The sequence below is a fragment of the Centroberyx gerrardi genome, chromosome 17 (genome assembly GCF_048128805.1).
Source record: "Centroberyx gerrardi isolate f3 chromosome 17, fCenGer3.hap1.cur.20231027, whole genome shotgun sequence".
Lineage (NCBI taxonomy): Eukaryota > Metazoa > Chordata > Actinopteri > Beryciformes > Berycidae > Centroberyx > Centroberyx gerrardi.
The window spans coordinates 19,797,088-19,816,754 of record NC_136013.1 but is presented as its reverse complement, the minus strand read 5'-3'; the positions used below and the strand labels follow the sequence as shown (position 1 = coordinate 19,816,754).

Here is a 19,667-nt window from a genome sequence, read left to right as displayed (position 1 = left end):
TGCGGATAGAGACGCCGCATATAGACTGGGTTTTCATTACGAGACAGGTTACACTCCGTTCTATTTTGTTCATTTCTATATGAGGAAATGCACAGGATACCACACTGGATAAAGTAGAGGTGGAGCAACTTTGTGAACCGTGATTCTTATCAGTGCATTGTTGTTATAAACTAAAATTTTACGTGACTAGATGCGTTGTGTGCCAATGTTATTGTTTTTTGTCACAAAGAGTGTACCTTTCTCGCGTCCACTGGACGATTGTAGTTTGCGCAAACATACCCGGTTTTACGGTACAGCCATGCAGTCGGAAAGGGGGCTGCGTCAAGCCAGCCAGAATGATACAGAACTCGACCGGAACTAAAGCGAGTTGGCCTTCAAAATAAAAGCGTTTGCTTTTGGGGAAAAGAATGAGTAGGCATTGGTAGAACCCTATCAAATTATTCTGTGGAATCGTTAAAATAAAGACATTTCTGCAAGCTGTCTTGTATCTACCAAGGGACAAAAACTGGCTTTGGCTTTTTTTAGAGTCCTGGCAGAAATGATCCTCTATTGCTCTCTACTGGCTGGCTGCAGAACAACTTTAAAGTCCACCCACATCAATAAAATCATGGGACCAAGGCCTATTTTCTATGTAGAAATGTAAAGTCAATAAAATATTTCTACAAAAAGTTACAGTCGCCATGGCTAATTTCACTTCTTTTAATGTCTTGTCATGGTGATTTTTAAAATAACCTAATGACCAATGAACTACAATGACCTAAAGCATCTTTGCACAAAAGTGTTCCTGCCTAATGCACAAAGTTAGGTCATAAGATTATTCCTGTCCACTGAAGGTTTTGGGTAGATTGTGAAGGAAAGGCAAGGGAGATGGGAATATTAACTGCGATATAGTCCTACAGTTGTCCATCCAGCTATACTACCTTGATTGTTGCAGTAGCCAATGGTAAGTTTGAACTGCTAGTTAATGAGAGATACATCATAAATAGTTTTTACGTTTTTTGCAAATATACACTGATGAATCGTAGGACCTTAAAACAGGAAGAGTTTCAGCTGCTTCTTTAAGGATTCAAAAAATATTGTTTGATTTGTCTGTATTGGGTAGAGGGAGTTAGACCAGAGAGTGTGGTAATTTGTTCAGACTCTTATGCAGCTTTAGTGAGTTTGCAATCCTTCTATGACAGAAGTAGACAAGATATTTTATTTGATGTCATTAATGTCATTATTCAGAATCCAATGGATGGGATTATGTGTTTGTATGGATACCAGCTCATGGAGGAATTAAAGGGAATGAAGAGGCAGACACATTTGCAAAACAGACTTTAAAGGCAGGCAATATTCAGATTGATGTTAGCAGCAAAGATGAGGATAAAGGGACAATTCAAATAAAAAACGTGGCAAAAGGAATGGAACAGAGGAAGTAAAGGTCATGAACAGATTCAGAAGTGACCCCTGGGCTGGGATCACACAATCTGGAGGGGGAAATAGAAAGATAATGTCATTACCAGATTAACGTTAGGTCATGCAGGTTTAAATACTCTCTTCTTGATTAATTAGCATATTAATATATATGGGATAATTGTGAAGAAGAGGCTTAATCATGCAGGCTAACAGTTGTAAATATAACAGAAAGAGAGACAATATCTAGTCTGCAATTGCCAGAGAACTTAATGTAAACAGAATTCTGAAGCTATCATCAGGAGATGCATTAAATGGTATTACTTGACAGTTTGAGGTTTGTTTTTTTTTAGCCATGTTGTACATCCCCAATCCAAACTCCAGATCAGTGGGTGGCGGTAATGCACCTTTTAATTTGTCTGCCAGCTTGCCAACGCAAACAAAACTAAACTAAAGAAGAAGAAAGTACTAGCTAAATTAAGTTCAAACAAAGGCAGCTAAGGGGTTTATATAGAACCTCCTTGGGTTTATCTCAAGCCAGTTTGAGAGACGGCAGCACCTAGACAGTCTACTCTGCTCCGGTTTTTTCAGTGACGACGGAAGTGAGGACTCCCATTTCCCTTGTATCCTCCTACTATAGAATGAGGAACACTATATAGAACCTCCTTGGGAACACTCTGTCCGTCCGTCCGTCCGCATCCTTTGCTCCTCAACGGGTTGGCCAATCAATCTCAAACTGCACATGGGCATAGGCAGGGACTGACGGAGCTGATTTTTCCATTTTCCCAAATTTACGCTGTTTATGCGCCTTTTTGGCAAGTCTGCGCGGAGTTGTGGCGCGCGCATCCCCGGAAGTCTGCACGTAGTTGTGGCGCGCGCATCCCCGGTTATCTGCGCGGAGTTGTGGCACGCGCATCCCCGGAAGTCTGCACGTAGTTGTGGCGCGCGCATCCCCGGGTATGGACTAGTATTCTCTGGTTCAAAACTGTGTTTCTTACAGTCATTGGTAAAACATGCCTTGTGCTGCAATCAGCTGCAAAAACAGATATGGAAATAGTCCTGACCTCCATTTTTTTCGGTAAATCATTTAACTCATTGTTGGCCAGCTAAAAACAAAGTAGCTGTATCCAAGGAATATGCACCTTGCTAGCTAGCTTGCTAGCTAACAGAGCTAGCTAACTTAACTGTCAACAGTCTAATGACCAAACACTTGTGCCGACTACAGTTACCTAGTTAACGTTAACTATTACTATCAAGAAAGGGTTAAGAAACATGGGATGGATATTTTTAATTGTTTTCAAATGTTAACCTCACTTTAAAACGTATGACACACAGGGAGAGCCAGGAAAATATACCTTGTATTTCGAGATAGCTCTTATGCATGGGGGCGCTGCACTCATACAGCAGGCTAAGAATGGGTAGTTGTTTTCTCTAAGCCAGAGTATCCAGTGTATTTGTAATGACATCTTAAGCCTGCATGAAAATAATTAGGGTATGTGTGAGCAATACAGGTCATATTTTTATGCCCTCATGAAATCAGTCTCTAATTGTGACACTCAACACTGAAATCATGGAGAAATATGGGAAACAATATCAGAAAATAGTGGGATGTAGGCTGCTAAGCAATGGGCCAAAAACATTTAAAGGGGCGGTCACATCTGAATTAGTCTTACGTAGCCACACCTCCTTCTCAAACTAACAGAAGTTTGGAGAACTTATCATCAGAAAATGTTGGGTAACAAGACCTTGTGGAGCCAGAGGCAGCTATTTGATTGGCTCCGAGTTTAAAAACACAAGCCCCGGATCGGCACTTCTAGTTTGTTTTTCTGTCCGGGTAGAAACAATTTTAATTTTTCAGTTTAGCTACGCTAACAATAAAAATGGATGAAAACTTTGACTTAAGACTTGCCTCTGTTTTGTCTGAAGTGTGCTCTCCCCATCAAATTGAGTGGTTGAAGCCTTTACTGCTTCTTAGCTCCAAAACAGGGATGTAATGGTGTGTTTGGCAACAGGCTACGGTAAAAGTTTGATCTATCAAACCTGGCCGACAGCCTGTGATGCATTACATGGGAGAGAGAAATGTAGCCTATAGTTTTAGCAGTCTGGTGGAACAGGTAGTCGTTCTGAAGGCCAAAGGGATTGATGCTGCATTATGCTGTTCGAAGTTCAGAGGAAGACACGAAAATAATGAGTGGGGAATGTTCTGTTGTCTTCGGGACTAGTTGCTAGTAGGACAACATACAGATGAGCACGGGCGCCATGCTTTGCTCTTAGTGCAGTTCTATTGGTTTGAAGCAGACAGCCCACAACGTCTCTGCCCTTTTTATAACCAACTGTTCTGCTTGAATTTCTCCAGACTTGTGGCAGAGGAGACTGCTAGAAGATAGCTACCACGGTTTCTACAATAAATAACACTTTGTGAACAACCTCGCACCAATCTTTATTCATTGTTTAGTAGATGAGCTCGTTAAGTCAAGCTTCTAGCCAAGCTGCCCAATATCCTAAAATAAGAATCAGTGTGGTGTTTTCATGCAGACCAATATCGGTGGGTTTAGACATTTTCCTTACTGCCTCTGCTATGTAGCTTGCTGTATGAAATCTTGGCCAAAATTATGTTTTTTGCATGTTCCAAACGGTCTTGTTTTAAGCATAATCTAACCTCAGTGTCTGGATAATTCCTAATCCTTTATTGGATTTAGGTAGATCAGTCTGTCAGATAAATAACTTCTCACTCAGGCTCTACAAATTAACATTTTTTTTCTGAAATAGTTTTCCTTTAGCTGATAAACCCAGGCTGCAGAAGTGGTTGGTCAACGTGAGAAGACAAAATTGGAACCCCGACAAGTGGTCTCGTCTGTGCAGCAAACACTTTGAAGAGCATCTTTTGGTCACTGACAGCAGGGTAGGAATATGTTTGATTATCCACATGGATTTCAGAATCAGGTTTTTACATGTAACCATATCTCCTTTAGGAACACCTAACACCGGCTGTTCAGTGAACAAAGAAATCACTCAAAAAAGTTTAGCTAGTAAAAGGTCAACCTGAATTGGTCGATGTTAAAAGTGCTTAGAATTTCTTTCTAAATCATCTATGAAATTCTAAAAAATAAAATGAACTGTCACCATGACAAAGGCTCTGTAACCTTGATAATAGTGCATTGCTCTCCTTGTTGAGCCTCAGCAAACAAAGTGCTTGAAAACAGACTACAGTTCCTATCTCAATTTTCAGCAAAATACTATATTAATCCCGTTGACATTTTCCAATACAATGTTACCAATGGGCAAAATATGAATTAAAAGAATAGTTCACCCCAAAATGAAAATTAAGTCATTATTTACTCACCTCCATGCCAGTCAGAACTTAAGGTTTGTAGGACCATCAAACACAGGGAGTTCTGTCCTGGCTTTCACCTGATTTACAGCTCCAAAAAAAGCATAAAATATCCATCAAATTTCTCCAAACAGTCGATTCAGCATGATCCAAACAATCGCACTGTGGGTCCAAAAGTCCAATATTTACCTCATTACCTCCTAGATTTTCCTCACTGTTGCACAGAAGCGTTATTATTAATAAATGTGAAATTTGAAAATAGGTAAATAAATGACTAGTTCTCATGGTGAATATGCACAGCAGCAAGAGATTAACAGTTTGGTTTCTACATCCCCATTAAGGGAAGGCCACGCCTGAAGGACACAGCTGTGCCAACCATTTTCCTCAACCATTATCAGTCTCTTTCCAGTCGAGGAAAGGTACAACCCAGAATTGTACATACTCCTGCAGAGGTAAGCAGAGCCACAGTTTCTTCACTTAAGTTATGTTAAACATAACTTAATGTTATGTTTGTGACGTCTATCACGGCCACATTGCTGCGACAGTAGATGTACATGTTGATGTTGGGGGGTTCTCAGTGGTGTCAAAGAAATGAGGGTGTCATTGACGGAGATACATCTGTATTGCAGGATCATAATTACTCTGCTTCATCAAATCAAGATTCCAGCTGTGTTGATCACAGTGACGGAGTTGACGAGTCTTTAAGAACACTGGAGCAGGACGCACGTGCAGTACAGGAGAAGCTGGTAAGATGTGGAAGGAAGTCGAGGATGCATGATGAGGTTACCTTTATCGTTGCATGGTGATTTAGTTCATGCCTGCATTGATTTGAAAAGTCTACATGTCTTCTGGTATGTCGGCTGCCAAACAGCACTGCATTTACATGCTAGTTGGTCGGGAAATCAAACCTAGAAGACACGATCAGCAAACATGGGTATTGTGAAAAGGATGATGTCGATTTGGCTTATTCTTGCTTTATGATTTTGTTTGGGTGGTTCAATTAAGTTACTGCATTTTCAAAAGTCCATCCTGTTTACAGACAGTTTCACACTAACTCTTGTCAATTAATCACAACTGGACTTGGTCTTGATTCGCTCCCCGCACTAAGCAATTTCTAAACCCTTCCATTCAGCAGGTTTAGCTCATTTGAATTGTTGGAGCTGGTATTGTTAGCCAATCACAGTAACAGCATTGTTATGCCTGTGAAGACCCAGTCTTCAGATTGATTAAATAAATACCCTTTTAACTAAACTACAATCATTCGCAAAACATCATGAAGATCATTGTTCTTTTAGGTTCTTGGGCTGAAGAACACACTTGTGCCAATCATTGTCTTCTTCCACGGTCGACCAACGGTACATTCTCATGCAAAGGTAAGCGGAGCCACAGTTTCTCCACTTAATGTTATTCATTGCAATGAAGAGGTTGCAGACATTAACGGAGAGAGCAGTGGATTCCTGCTGCCGATCGCAACAAAATCGTCATGATAGAAGATACTGAGCAGACCTGTTGTCTGTAGTCTGTCACGGCCACATTGCTGCGACAGTAGATGTACATGTTGATGTTGGGGGGTTCTCAGTGGTGTCAAAGAAATGAGGGTGTCATTAATGGAGATACATCTGTATTGCAGGATCATAATTACGCTGCTTCATCAAATCAAGATTCCAGCTGTGTTGATCACAGTGACGGAGTTGACGAGTCTTTAAGAACACCGGAGCAGGACGCACGTGCAGTACAGGAGAAGCTGGTAAGATGTGGAAGGAAGTCGAGGATGCATCCAGTACAGTACTTATCATTCAAATATACGCTGAGGGTGTAAAATATTAAGGAAATCCCCCATTCTATGACTTACACAGAACCAGTTGAAGCTATCTTATTGATGGTTGCAGTATGTCCATTTCATAATAAAGACGTCCCTCTAATATCTTCAAAACCACTTTACATGTGGAGCATATTCCTCATTGGTGAAAACCCACTGAATTATTAAAAATGAAGAGTAATGTTGGTTAGTCAACAGACAGTTGACTGCTAATTAGCTAATGTTAGCTAGCTGGTGAAAAGTTTCAAGAGAAGTGAATGCATTGAGCTTGTTAAAAATGATGCTACCCTCACTTTCTCCTTTCTTTCGCACCTACTGTGCGATTTTGAAAAATGCACGTGGCATGAGGAGCATGTATGATGACGTGCAAAATCTTGTAAACCACCAAAATGATACCATTCAGTCCAACTTTTCAGCCACTAGTTGGTGACACTAAAGAGCTTGTTGATACAGAGCGTGGAATGGATGCGTATCGGCTGTGTCTAGCCTATTTTCTCTGCATGGATTTCATAGAAAGACACCTGAAAATATACTGTAGATGGTGAGATTGGCATCATATCACCACAGAAGCACACACATATTTGATTTGATGTATTTATTTAGCATATATTAAGAAACAGCATTCAACAGTATTAAGATTAAAAGAACAAGGAAACATGCACATTTTGTATTGCAGGATCATAATTACTCTGCTTCATCAAATCAAGATTCCAGCTGTGTTGATCACAGTGACGGAGTTGACGAGTCTTTAAGAACACCGGAGCAGGAAGCACGTGCAGTACAGGAGAAGCTGGTAAGATGTGGAAGGAAGTCGAGGATGCATGATGAGGTTACCTTTATCGTTGCATGGTGATTTAGTTCATGCCTGCATTGATTTGAAAAGTCTACATGTCTTCTGGTATGTCGGCTGCCAAACAGCACTGCATTTACATGCTAGTTGGTCGGGAAATCAAACATAGAAGACACGATCAGCAAACATGGGTATTGTGAAAAGGATGATGTCGATTTGGCTTATTCTTGCTTTATGATTTTGTTTGGGTGGTTCAATTAAGTTACTGCATTTTCAAAAGTCCATCCTGTTTACAGACAGTTTCACACTAACTCTTGTCAATTAATCACAACTGGACTTGGTCTTGATTCGCTCCCCGCACTAAGCAATTTCTAAACCCTTCCATTCAGCAGGTTTAGCTCATTTGAATTGTTGGAGCTGGTATTGTTGGCCAATCACAGTAGCAGCATTGTTATGCCTGTGAAGACCCAGTCTTCAGATTGATTAAATAAATACCCTTTTAACTAAACTACAATCATTCGCAAAACATCATGAAGATCATTGTTCTTTTAGGTTCTTGGGCTGAAGAACACACTTGTGCCAATCATTGTCTTCTTCCACGGTCGACCAACGGTACATTTTCATGCAAAGGTAAGCGGAGCCACAGTTTCTCCACTTAATGTTATTCATTGCAATGAAGAGGTTGTAGACATTAACGGAGAGAGCAGTGGATTCCTGCTGCCAATCGCAACAATATCGTCATGATAGAAGATACTGAGCAGACCTGTTGTCTGTAGTCTATCACGGCCACATTGCTGCGACAGTAGATGTACATGTTGATGTTGGGGGGTTCTCAGTGGTGTCAAAGAAATGAGGGTGTCATTGATGGAGATACATCTGTATTGCAGGATCATAATTACGCTGCTTCATCAAATCAAGATTCCAGCTGTGTTGATCACAGTGACGGAGTTGACGAGTCTTTAAGAACACCGGAGCAGGACGCACGTGCAGTACAGGAGAAGCTGGTAAGATGTGGAAGGAAGTCGAGGATGCATCCAGTACAGTACTTATCATTCAAATATACGCTGAGGGTGTAAAATATTAAGGAAATCCCCCATTCTATGACTTACACAGAACCAGTTGAAGCTATCTTATTGATGGTTGCAGTATGTCCATTTCATAATAAAGACGTCCCTCTAATATCTTCAAAACCACATGTGGAGCATATTCCTCATTGGTGAAAACCCACTGAATTATTAAAAATGAAGAGTAATGTGGCCACTTCAGTTGTTTCTGAGAAGCCTCACATGGAGCTGCACTAGCTAACTTGCTGTGTCTTATGTGGACATACAAACTTGACCGGTGTTTCAGCTGAAATGAGGGTTTGCTTTGATTTGATTTACACATATATTAAAAAACAGAGTTTAAAAGTGAAGAGTTTCAGAGTGAAGAGATATGTTAGGAGAAAGGCCAAAAACCCTCCAGGGGATTGAGCACTGGTAGGCTCCAAGGCATCATACAGTCATGATAACTACTATACTACAACATATTCAGAGGATACAGAAATATACACATCCTCGAGTAGATAAAAACATATGTAAATACCACATACATTTGACATTGTACAGTACAACTATGTGCAGACACCACCAAGCCATATATACACACACCGACACATACACAGAATACAAGGGCAGTTGTGCACACACACATACCACATACACGCACACTATTGCACACCCACACCAGATGTAATACATAACACAGATACATAACTAGTCCAGATAGTAAGTGGAATCTCGATCACACAGGCAGATTTCGATGTAGCAGCACCCATAGTAGTAATACATCATACAACATGATGTCATTACATTATTCAGGATTGTCACATATAACTCAAGCTGCAATCATACTCGTTCACATACAGCTCTAGAAACCCATGTAGTTGCACACAAGTTTCACTTAAGGCTACAGAATATACTATACATATACTTACACTCAAACTCATACATCCTTAAGTTCATACTTGCACACATGCATGCAAAAAAGGGACAGAGGTATTTTTGGCAGCCCTGTATATGGCGTCTTGCTTATATGCAGTGATGTAGTAGTAAATAACAAGGTTGATAAACCATTACCTTCAGTCGGTGATCATCATAAGATAAACATCCACCAATATAAACAAATCAATCACATTGTCAGGAAAGCATTTATGCTTTTTCCCTTTAAAGATCCTATCCTGATATAACTTACATCACTTTGTTGCTAGTTGTTATTATTTATGCTGTGAATGTATATTATTTTATGAGTGATGTCAGCCTAAAAACGTGGGTATACCACAAATAAAAAGGAGGGTAAACTTAGTTTAGGTGGGTTTACACCCCTAGCTATATTGTTATTCACATTATGTGAAAAGGACATTATGCAAAAAACAACTATTCTATTTTAATGTACTCCAGATTTCTCCTTACTAACATTCATCATTTCCAATGTATGTAAATTGTATTGGTCAGAAAACGTTGAAAGAATTAGTAAGGATTTTACTTTGAAGGCTATGAACGGAAGTCCTGTGTTTAATTCTGCGGTCTGAACCCTGGTCGGACGGAAAAGCGAGAGTTCGGTGTGCATGCATGCATAGACCAAACCACACTAGAGCCATAAAAACAACAAAAAACAATGCACGTCGTTTACCTTCACTTGTGAACGCATTGCTCTGCATTCATAACAAGATTTCCACACTTCCATTCAAGCGGATTAACGAATTTGTCCCTGCATTAGTAGTAGAAGTAGGCTTATAGTTCTTTATTTTTGCAAGGTTAGCTAGTCAACGTTAGCCAGTTAGCTAACTTACATCCACAACCCATAAAGGTGGGTGGGTGTTCCGAAGCGCGGCGTTTGGAACATAATTAAAACATGGCGGAGTCGGAGGAATTTCGACTTAAGCGATCAAAGGTAACACAACTACTGGTGGGTAGATGTTAAAACTATAAACCGGATCGGCACGACAAGTTTATAAGCTGATAACTATCTAAATAATGTCGTTTTTTCTTGTGGTTTGCCGGCTGAGATGTGCACATTCGAGCTAGCTAGCTCACAACCACATAGCTAGCTACCATTTAGCACTGATACATGCTGTTCTCGTATGGCGAAAACAATACGCCAAATTCCATTCAAAAAACTGTCCGTTTAATGTGGTTTTGCTAATCGGCAAACGTACAGTTGCAGAATATGTCTCAAGACCACTTACAGGTAATAAGGAGTCACTCTTCAATTGAGCACACACACAATACATCAAGGAGCACGTATTTTAACAAAATTGGAACTTTTAGAATTGTTTTCCCTGTTATTCCCACAAAGCCCTTCCACCAAAACACATCGTGAAGGGCGGTTTCAATCAATGCGAGGCCGTTCTAAAAGCTGAGATTTTGTTGAAGTAAAGTGCTGCTTGGTGAATCACTTGTATGCCGTACTTACGGCAATATGAAATATATCAAGTTATCGTCTACAATGTATGTAAGTCAGTTTACCGATAAGCAAGAACACGTTCAATTGCCAGATTTCGAATGGGGTTTGGTTGTACGGTCTCTCCAGAACGGACAGCATTGAGGCTTGGTGCCATTGGGATTTATGATTGCAAGATGGTGATAACCTAAAGGCTCGGGATTAGGTACCAGAAAAAAACATCGACATAAAGAGATCATCTTCCAGTGTGGATGTGATGAGAGGATTGAGATATGCTAAGTGTGTGTTAGCACAAACAATATCTCCCATATCTCCTTTGTTGAACGAATTTCCCACTGACTGGACCAGGGGGTGACCCAGGTTGCTATATGATAGGTTTCGGCAGTACTGTGGTGGTACTTGAGGTGAGTACACCGTTACCCCCACCATCCAATTGAATTCATTGCGAAGTAGGCTGATACATTCAGCTATACCCAGTGAGAAATCAACAAACATTCAACATCATTGGATTTAGATGCTCAGACAAAGCCAATGGATTGGCCAAGCTTGATGGGTGTAAAGTTGAGTTCCAAGGAGCTCTGTGTCAGCTGACCAGATAATGGCTTTTGTAGTCTTTGTTGCCTGATGTTGCCTGCTCTTTGTGTATTGTGACAGTTATTCAAGCAGAGGATGTGCTGCACTCTACTGTAGCCTAAAGGCATTTTATTTGCTATAAAGTCAAAGTCAGTTTGCAAGTAAGCACTAAGGTTTTAGGCAAGATGATTGAGACACATCTGTCTTGTTGCTTTCGCACAAGGGCACAACAGATCATTTGGTCAACTGATAACATATTGGCTTTGTACCAATATGGCACTGATCAAACTCCTTAAATACTTATTTAATACTAAAATGGAGTTCTAAATCCTTGTGGCATTTTCAAGATTGCCAATGCACAAATTGTACAGCAGAGAGCACTATTATCTCAAACATGACATGGAGGTGAATGTATTCAGCTTCACTTGAAATATGAGCAAGCATCCTCCGTGCTGGTGTAGAGCGAGTTGCAAGCAAGTGTGTACAGCTTGTCACCATTACAATTAAGCATAGCTTAATGGCATACTTTCCCCATGTAGTTGGAAGTAAGACTAGTGAAACTTATTAACATGCCAGCACATTGGCCTATCCACCAACAAGATAACACTAGTGGCCATTCAGTAGCAGAAGCACTTGGTGGCAAAGACAGGGCAGACAGGTTACAAATGTAATTGCTAAATCTTGAAAATTCACCACCAGAAAGACTTTGTGTATTTTTACAAATAAAAAATAGAATTGTTCTAGCTGCGGTAGTTTATCGTTCTGGAATAATATCTATGGTCATTTTTGGGTGTTTTCACTGTTCTCAACTAATGCAGATGGCACAGAGCAGTGTTTTAAAGGTGGTTGTTTATTTTAAACTTTTTATTCTTTTTGGTTCAGCCATATTCTTCAGATGGATGTGAACACATTAGTGATGTAACCTGAGGTCACTGGGTGTCACGGGTCTTTAAGCATCAGACACCCTGGTTGGCCAGGTCCAGGTTTGTTTCCAAGTAGCATGTGTGTACCATGAGTAGTCATCTTGAGGCCCTCTTTGCAGCCTCTGTGATGTTTTTGATAGCCCTTCCTCTTGTGCAAGCCTGTGACTCTTCATCTGATACGGCTCCAAATAACCATAAAGCTGCCAGTATGTCCTGTAACCACAGTCATCGTATCATTTCACATCCGTGTCAAAACATCATAAGATATCTTGATGTCTGAAAACTTTTGGAACTCACTGAAGATATTGGTAGAATTGTTATGAGAAGTATCAGTTGGTTCTTTACTAAACACATCCCTACTTGATGTGCCCAGTGGAGGATGAAAAACAAACAAGCACAGATTTTGCAGTCACATGGCGCATGTATGGCTTTGCACACTGCAACTTCAGCTTCAAAACACATTGTAAAAGTGCCAACATCAAGTCATGTCACAGGGTTGCCAGTTGTGACCAAAAAGTACCTTTTTATAGATATATATTTCCAAGAATATACATCCAAAAAAATGTAGGACATTTTTATGTTGACATAATAGTAGTCAAAGATACAGTAGTTCTTTCTGAATATGAGAAAAGAATTGTGGAAGCCATGTGAAAAATGTAAAATTGTAGAGTCATAGTTAAGTTTAAGTATTCACAGTAAAACTTTTGTTCCCTTTAAATAGATACTGCTCAGACACCAGGCCTGATTTGTGGAAAATCATTTTCTCAAAGGCTGTAAGCACGGATGAAGTGTAATGGCGCACGGGTTTACAGGATTGCTGACCTGAATTTGCCTTTTAATCAGTCCTTTGTGTCTCCAGCAGCACGAAGAGCGCCTGTCCAGGGTGTTTGATGAGGTGATGGGGCTGGGAGAGTTCGCCGACTCCTCCAGGGGCTCCGCCACCTCCTCCAGGAGCAGCGTCCAGGAGGAGACAAAGGGAGCAGAGGAAAACTCTGGGCAGGAGGAACAGCAGCCGGCGGGCGAGGAGGATAGCAACGGCAGCAGACGAGAAGAAGAAAGGATGGACGAGGGGGCGGGAGAGTCGTCCTTTCCTCGCCTCGCCTCCCCTTCCCCCGATCGACATTCCCCCTTTACCATGGGCACCAGCGGTGGGGGAGGAGGAGGGAGCGGAGGGGCGGCGTTCGACGACGCACTAGACGGCCTGCCTTTGTACGGGGCAGAAGAAGAGGACGAAGACTGGCACTTCGCCCTGCCGATGGGCACCCTGGAAGATGTCGACGTGGACAAGGCCAACAGGAAAAGAAGCCGGCCGAATGACGGGAACACAGAAACTCGGGACGACCCCTTTGCTGGCGAGCCGAGAGAGGAGGAGGAGCGAGACAAAGAGGGAGAGAGAGAAGGGAGCAGTGGGTCTGCAAACACCTCCCACTCCTCCCAGGACCACTCGCCTGAGAACAGCCAAGGTAAGGCTGCACACACATGAGAATTTATATAGAATTATTTTAACAAGAGCAGGTATACAACCACAGGTTGGCTTGATTTCAGTACCTGTTCCTGAAGCAGGTTGGTACACATACTGTGTATGGGAACTGAACAGGTTTCTTTCGTCACAACATGCATCCTAGGACTGGTTTCCCTGTGGAAAAGGATGAAAAGCAGTGTGAAATGCTGTGGAAAATATTTGTTTCAAATGTACCGTAAGATTGTTATTTATAATTGAACACCATTTCTTTTCTCCTCGTCTGTCAGATGGAGGCGTCCTGAACCAGACAGGGGAGACAGAAGACAGTCAGCAGGGAGAGGTGGGGATCTGCTTTGGAAATTAGATGTTAAATGAATGCAAGTTGTGGTTGGATAACTGCATGTTAAGGCATTTTTAAGTCTCTTGCGTCTCATGCCATTCATTAATCAATAATACTTCTATTATTTTAGAGGTCAGAGGCAGCTCCGGTGGAGGACAGCAATCCCCCCATCTCTCCAAGCATCAACATTAAAGACGAGCCTATTGACGAGGGCTATGATGCTGCACTGCTGCCTCAGAGCTCCATCAGGCAGATCAAAGAGGAACTTGAGCATCAGGAGGTAGGCATACCAACACACACATACACACAGTGGAGAATACTGTCTGACAAAAGATGTCAAGACAAACTACAAACAAGAACACAAACAGCTCAGATGTATCAAATTGTCATGACCTACACTCCTGTATCATGAAGAAAATAAGTTTAGAGAGGGAAAAAGGCAGATAAGTTTGACGTGGCACCTGTTACATACAAATTTGCAGTCTGCAATCCTGGTTTACAGTATTGCCTAAATTCTCATCAATTATATGGCAGCAGTCATTGCTGTTTATTATCATTCATTACTGTTATTTTAATGCAGTTTTTGTTCCCCGCCTGCCCTCTAGTGGATTATCAGTCGTACTGCCTAAAGCCCATACACGAGTAGGGAGTTTGTTTATTACTTTAACTCGATCCATCATAAAGTAATCATTAAAGAAACACCAAGAGAAGACAACGATATGGTGAAATGCCTTAGGTCACTGTGCTTTTGGCAGTTTTTTGCAGGTGCAGACAAAATGTCAGCAACTAATGGTTTCTTTAAAACACTAACACACACACAATAATGTTTTAGGCTAATCGTACATGTAGCTTAGCAAACATACATGGAGTTTTTATTGTGTGTGTCCTTGTTCCAGGAGGAGCTGAGGATCAGCTCTGTCTACTCTGTCGGAGGAGGGAACACCTTTTCGTCCCCTACCGGTGAGTTGATACATTTTTCTGTTCATTCATTATAACATGTTTTGCTCTCATCACTTCACATCACAGCAGTCGGTTTTGCAGTGGCCATATTGTGTACCTGACAAAGCACACTTTTCATAAATGTCAAATACTACGGTGATCCAAAAATAGACTATCTTGCACTCATAAGCTCTTCTCATCTTGCCCACTGAAGTGCCACCTCCAGGCCCGGTGCCCCAGCCAGCGGCCATCTTCATCCCAGGTAGAAGTGCTGTCCTGCAGGCTGCCGCTCTGGCTCCCCTTGCTCTCAGACCTCCAGCTCCAATCCCAGGTTCAATTCCAACTCTGACTCCATTGCCACCACCCCCGCCTCAGCCCGCCATCCCCGGCAGTGTCCGCTGCAGTGGCTGCTCTAAGGTACCGTTGTAATTCAGCGCTTCTTGCAGTGCAAAGGTTTTGATATTTTTTATGCAAGACACTGACAGTTTGTTGTATGTATTTTACATGCATAAATTAGCCTTTTTCAGTTAATTAAATTAATTCAACCAGTCAATTAAACATGCAATCCATGACTCTGGAAATGGATCTAGGTTCTGCTGAAAGGCCAGACGGCGTTCCAGAGAAAAGGTTCCACACAGCTCTTCTGTTCCACAGTCTGTCTGACCGGCCACCTGCCTCCAGCCTGCAAGGCTCGATCCTGCTTCCAGTGCAACAAGTATGTCTCCGTGGCCCTCTGTCCACCTGGCATTAACATGCATCTTACCTACATTTACACCTGACATAAAACTGTATTTCTGGCATACACATAGGGCTGAACGATTTTGAAAAAATATCTAATTGCGATTATTTTGACTGTTATTGCAATTGCAGGACATCTCTGCAGCACGACAATATTTAATTTAAAATGGTATTTTGACACACATTTCGCCTTTAACAAATATTGCGCCTCCTGCGATTTGAAAATTGCAGTAGGCCATATTGCGATTTCGATAAAATTTTGATTAATTGTTCAGCCCTACATACACATTAAGATCAGATATGTTTCCCTCGCCACAACACAGATTGGAGCGCACGTCACTTAAAATTGATAGTAAATGCCCCATCTTGCTTGTTTCCCAACAAGCAAGTTGTCAGCCGTGAGTGAGTTACTTCACAGGTCCATGAGTTGCTTTGCATCTAAAAAGTAGCTCATTTAAAATGTACTCAGAGTAAAAGTTCAAACTAGATTCTTTTAATTGGAAAAATTAGAAATTGCACAATAAAGTGCACTAAGTAAAGCTAGATTACTCTTCTCTTCTTTGCTGACTGACCATTTACTGCAAATGGCTCCACAATTGGCCAATTTAAGAGTTTCCAGTTTCAGATGCTTATGGAGAGCCCACAAAATGTGCACTCTGTAATGGGCGTGATTTAAAATGTAGCGAAGTATAATACTTCAGCAAAAACCTACTATTCAAAAAATACTTCCACCCTTCGCTAACAGCAAACTAGCAGGCTTGTTGAAGAGTATCTTGAGAGCGACAGAATGAGAGTCTGTGGAGCCAAGGCATAAGGAGCCTGCATTCAGTTCAATTCTCTGTTGAAAAACTGCTGGTTTTGTCACATTTGACAGGCAGGTTGGAGCTTGAATTTGTTATTGATTGATTCATTTGACGTTTGATTGAAATTCAAATATTGAATATTTTGAGATTGTTAATGCACATACATCCACAAACAATGTTTTCAAAATTTAAATTCTCCCTGTAGCAAATGTATTTGTAATAGAGATTACGGCCCCCTCCCCCCCTGCCCGTTTTGTGTTTTTACAACTGTGTTGTATTTGCTCTTTCTGTCATTCTCTGTGCAGGGAGATTGCGAACCCTAAGGATATGATCATGATTCCAATAGACGCCGCCAACTACATGCACTTCTGTGGCCAGTTCTGTCTGTCCATGTTCAGACACAAAAAGAAACAAACGGAGAAGCAGCCTGAAAAACGGCCGGAGAAACGGGCCGAGAAACGCCCGGAGAAGAAGCCGGACAAACCCCCCGAAAAACCCTACTGCATTGTCTGCAGAATCAGCAGCAAGGTAAGAAACAGAACAGTTTTTGGGTCAGTTTCTGCTAAACCAATTCAGTAGTCTTCTGTCAGAATGCAAAGGGTATTCTCTGTCAATTCTCTGTAAATTTCAGTTATATCATGTGATGTACAGTATATGAATTTATCAATGCGTGTGAATCGAATGGTATTGTGATGTCCTTGCCAAAGCCATGATTTCCCCCCTCTCTCTACTTGCTGTCTAAAGAAATTCCCTCTCCCTTTAGGTCTTACTCTATTTCTTTTCCTAGTACTCAGTCTTGCTTGACAGGAATATTTCCAAAACACTTTGGTTGCTTGTAATTTTTGATGATCTAGGAATTGAAGCTTATTCTACTGTAGCACTAATTGTAAGTTGCTCCGGATAAGCATCTCTGCTGCACGCCTAAAATTGTAAAAATTTAAATATTTCCCTCTCCATCAGATTGAGCACGAGGTCACCCATCAGGGTCGTCTGCACAGACTCTGTAGTGATGGCTGTTTCCTGACATGGCGCAAGACGCGGCAGCTAGCCATGAACTGCTGTGAAGGCTGCGGCCTTTACTGTAATAGCAACTCAGGCTCCTGCCAGACGCTCACCATTGACAGGTCCCAGCTCAACTTCTGTAGTCCTACCTGCATCAGCACTTACAAACAGGTAGGTGTGTGTGTGTGTGTGTGTGTGTGTGTAAGTGATGTATGTTTTGTTTTTTTATAACAGATAAAAGTTTGCACTCAGGCCTTCAGAGCGTCTCCTCCAGGAAATTATCCCTCTAAAACATGTCGCCTTACAAACTTTATTGTCACATCCATGTGGGTGTCTTTTTAGCCCAGACCGCAGTTAATTTCAAGCTAGGTTTTCTACTGAAAAGTTGTATTTTAAAAACAATGAAAATGCACTCTGTAATACAGAATGATTGGCGGAAATGTAAACTACCCGTGGACATTAGTAAATGGGCTATAACTCTAAATGACACCGTCCTGACATTGTCCTTTTTAAGTTTTGATTTGTCACTGCTACTGTCTCTGTGGGCAGAGAAATGTCCATACCTAACATCAGAATTTTATTTGGGCAAATCTACCATTGATATTTGCGGTAATTAATGCAGTAAAATGCGTCATGAAATGTTCCCACAAGAATAGAAAATCCAGATGAAGCGTCATCAACAAAATAATCGATTTTGTGGCCCTTGTTGGAAAAAGTTTTTATTTTTATGTTGGGATTAAATGGAGGTTAGGGTTTTACAGAAGCCTTTTGGATTCATCGTATACATAAAGTCCTCTCAGTCCATCCAAAGAACACTTAGCACGCTGAGCATTTTGGTTGTTGAGATATTGGAGGCGGTTCATGACAAATCAGACGGGCTTTATAAAAACTGACCAATTTAGTGGTTGTGGTTGAAAACTGTGGTCACTGTTGTGAGGCAGCAATCCCAAAGTGGAAAGGTGGTACATTTTCAAAGCATAAACATCTATTCTGTTTATATTCTAATTTATTGCTTGTGTTCTCTTCCAGTCCTGCAGAAAGATGATTGAGTGTGTCAACTGTCATAAGACGGTTACAGTGTCCGGCACTATCATGGAGCGAGACCAAAAGGGCAAAGTTCAGCTCTACTGTTCACTTGTCTGCATCGAACAGAGCCGACCACTCAGACACATGCTCACTGGTAGGGCACGCTCTAGAAACTCATAAACACACAATTGCATACTCACGCATTTGCACATCTACCACTTACTTGTGTTATGCTCTAGTGTTTTCCTTATATTTCTTCAGCAGGGGCGTCCTATCACAGCAAGAAAATTGCCCTAACTGCTGAAAAATGAATACAAAAAAATACACACTTTCCCTCCTCAAACAAAAAAAAAACCATGTTCAAGGTGTTCAGAAAAAAATAGCTGTGTGATTTCCTGATTAGTGAAAGTGTGCGTGATGGCCAAACTGTGTCGTGAAATCAGACCTAATTTGTGTTACACATATGAATGAGACCAAAATCGATTAAGTTTAACTGCACATGCATGCAACACACAGATACACACACACACACAGAAACATAAACATACACCTCACCTTCTCAGGTTTTTGTTTAACCCTTCTCTCCTGCACTCCTCTCCTCAGGTACTCCATTCCCCTGCTGCTTGTGCAAAGTTGCCGCCGTTCCTCAGTACCATCTGGCCATGGTGGACGGCACCATTCGTAACTTCTGCTCCTATGACTGTGTCTCCATATACAGGGTAAAGGAACCAACAGGATGGGAAAATACTGTGAATTCAGGATGTATGGTCTGAAATATAAATTACTCTTTTCTGTCAAAATGGAGTAGGAAATAAAGAAATTTATGTGAAAGTATAAAATTGGAATAACAGAAAAATCGAATTTACAAAAGTACTCGTCCTCCTCACTCACGTGGGTTATATTGTGTCACCCGCAAAAACATTTCATAGATTAGCATACTGTATATTATTCATTCTTCATTTTTAGGTAATAAGCCATTTTGAATATTTTACATTCAAAATTGCATATAGCAGGTCCCTTTTAATATATCTTGGTGATATTTTGGGGAGTAGGGGCGATTCTGCTGCATAATGGAATACAGCATG

The 19,667-nt window shown here is 41.2% G+C and overlaps 1 protein-coding gene across 3 annotated transcripts in view; it reads left to right on the top strand.

The window, feature by feature from the left end:
• The first annotated feature begins 7,313 nt into the window (after window positions 1-7,313).
• LOC139911436 (zinc finger MYM-type protein 4) overlaps window positions 7,314-19,667 on the top strand; it is a 45,457-nt gene continuing 33,103 nt past the window's right edge. The window contains exons 1-11 of one of the 3 annotated variants that reach the window (XM_078289469.1): window positions 7,314-7,338; window positions 13,132-13,735; window positions 14,022-14,074; window positions 14,205-14,354; window positions 14,971-15,034; window positions 15,228-15,430; window positions 15,604-15,728; window positions 16,860-17,082; window positions 17,515-17,727; window positions 18,586-18,736; window positions 19,186-19,301. In XM_078289469.1, the coding sequence (XP_078145595.1) occupies window positions 13,171-13,735; window positions 14,022-14,074; window positions 14,205-14,354; window positions 14,971-15,034; window positions 15,228-15,430; window positions 15,604-15,728; window positions 16,860-17,082; window positions 17,515-17,727; window positions 18,586-18,736; window positions 19,186-19,301 (1,863 nt within the window). In that variant the 5' untranslated portion in view covers window positions 7,314-7,338; window positions 13,132-13,170. Of the gene's footprint in view, window positions 7,339-10,155; window positions 10,267-13,115; window positions 13,736-14,021; window positions 14,075-14,204; window positions 14,355-14,970; window positions 15,035-15,227; window positions 15,431-15,603; window positions 15,729-16,859; window positions 17,083-17,514; window positions 17,728-18,585; window positions 18,737-19,185; window positions 19,302-19,667 lie in introns of those variants that run through there. The other 2 variants (XM_078289468.1, XM_078289470.1) reach the window with 2 other exon arrangements.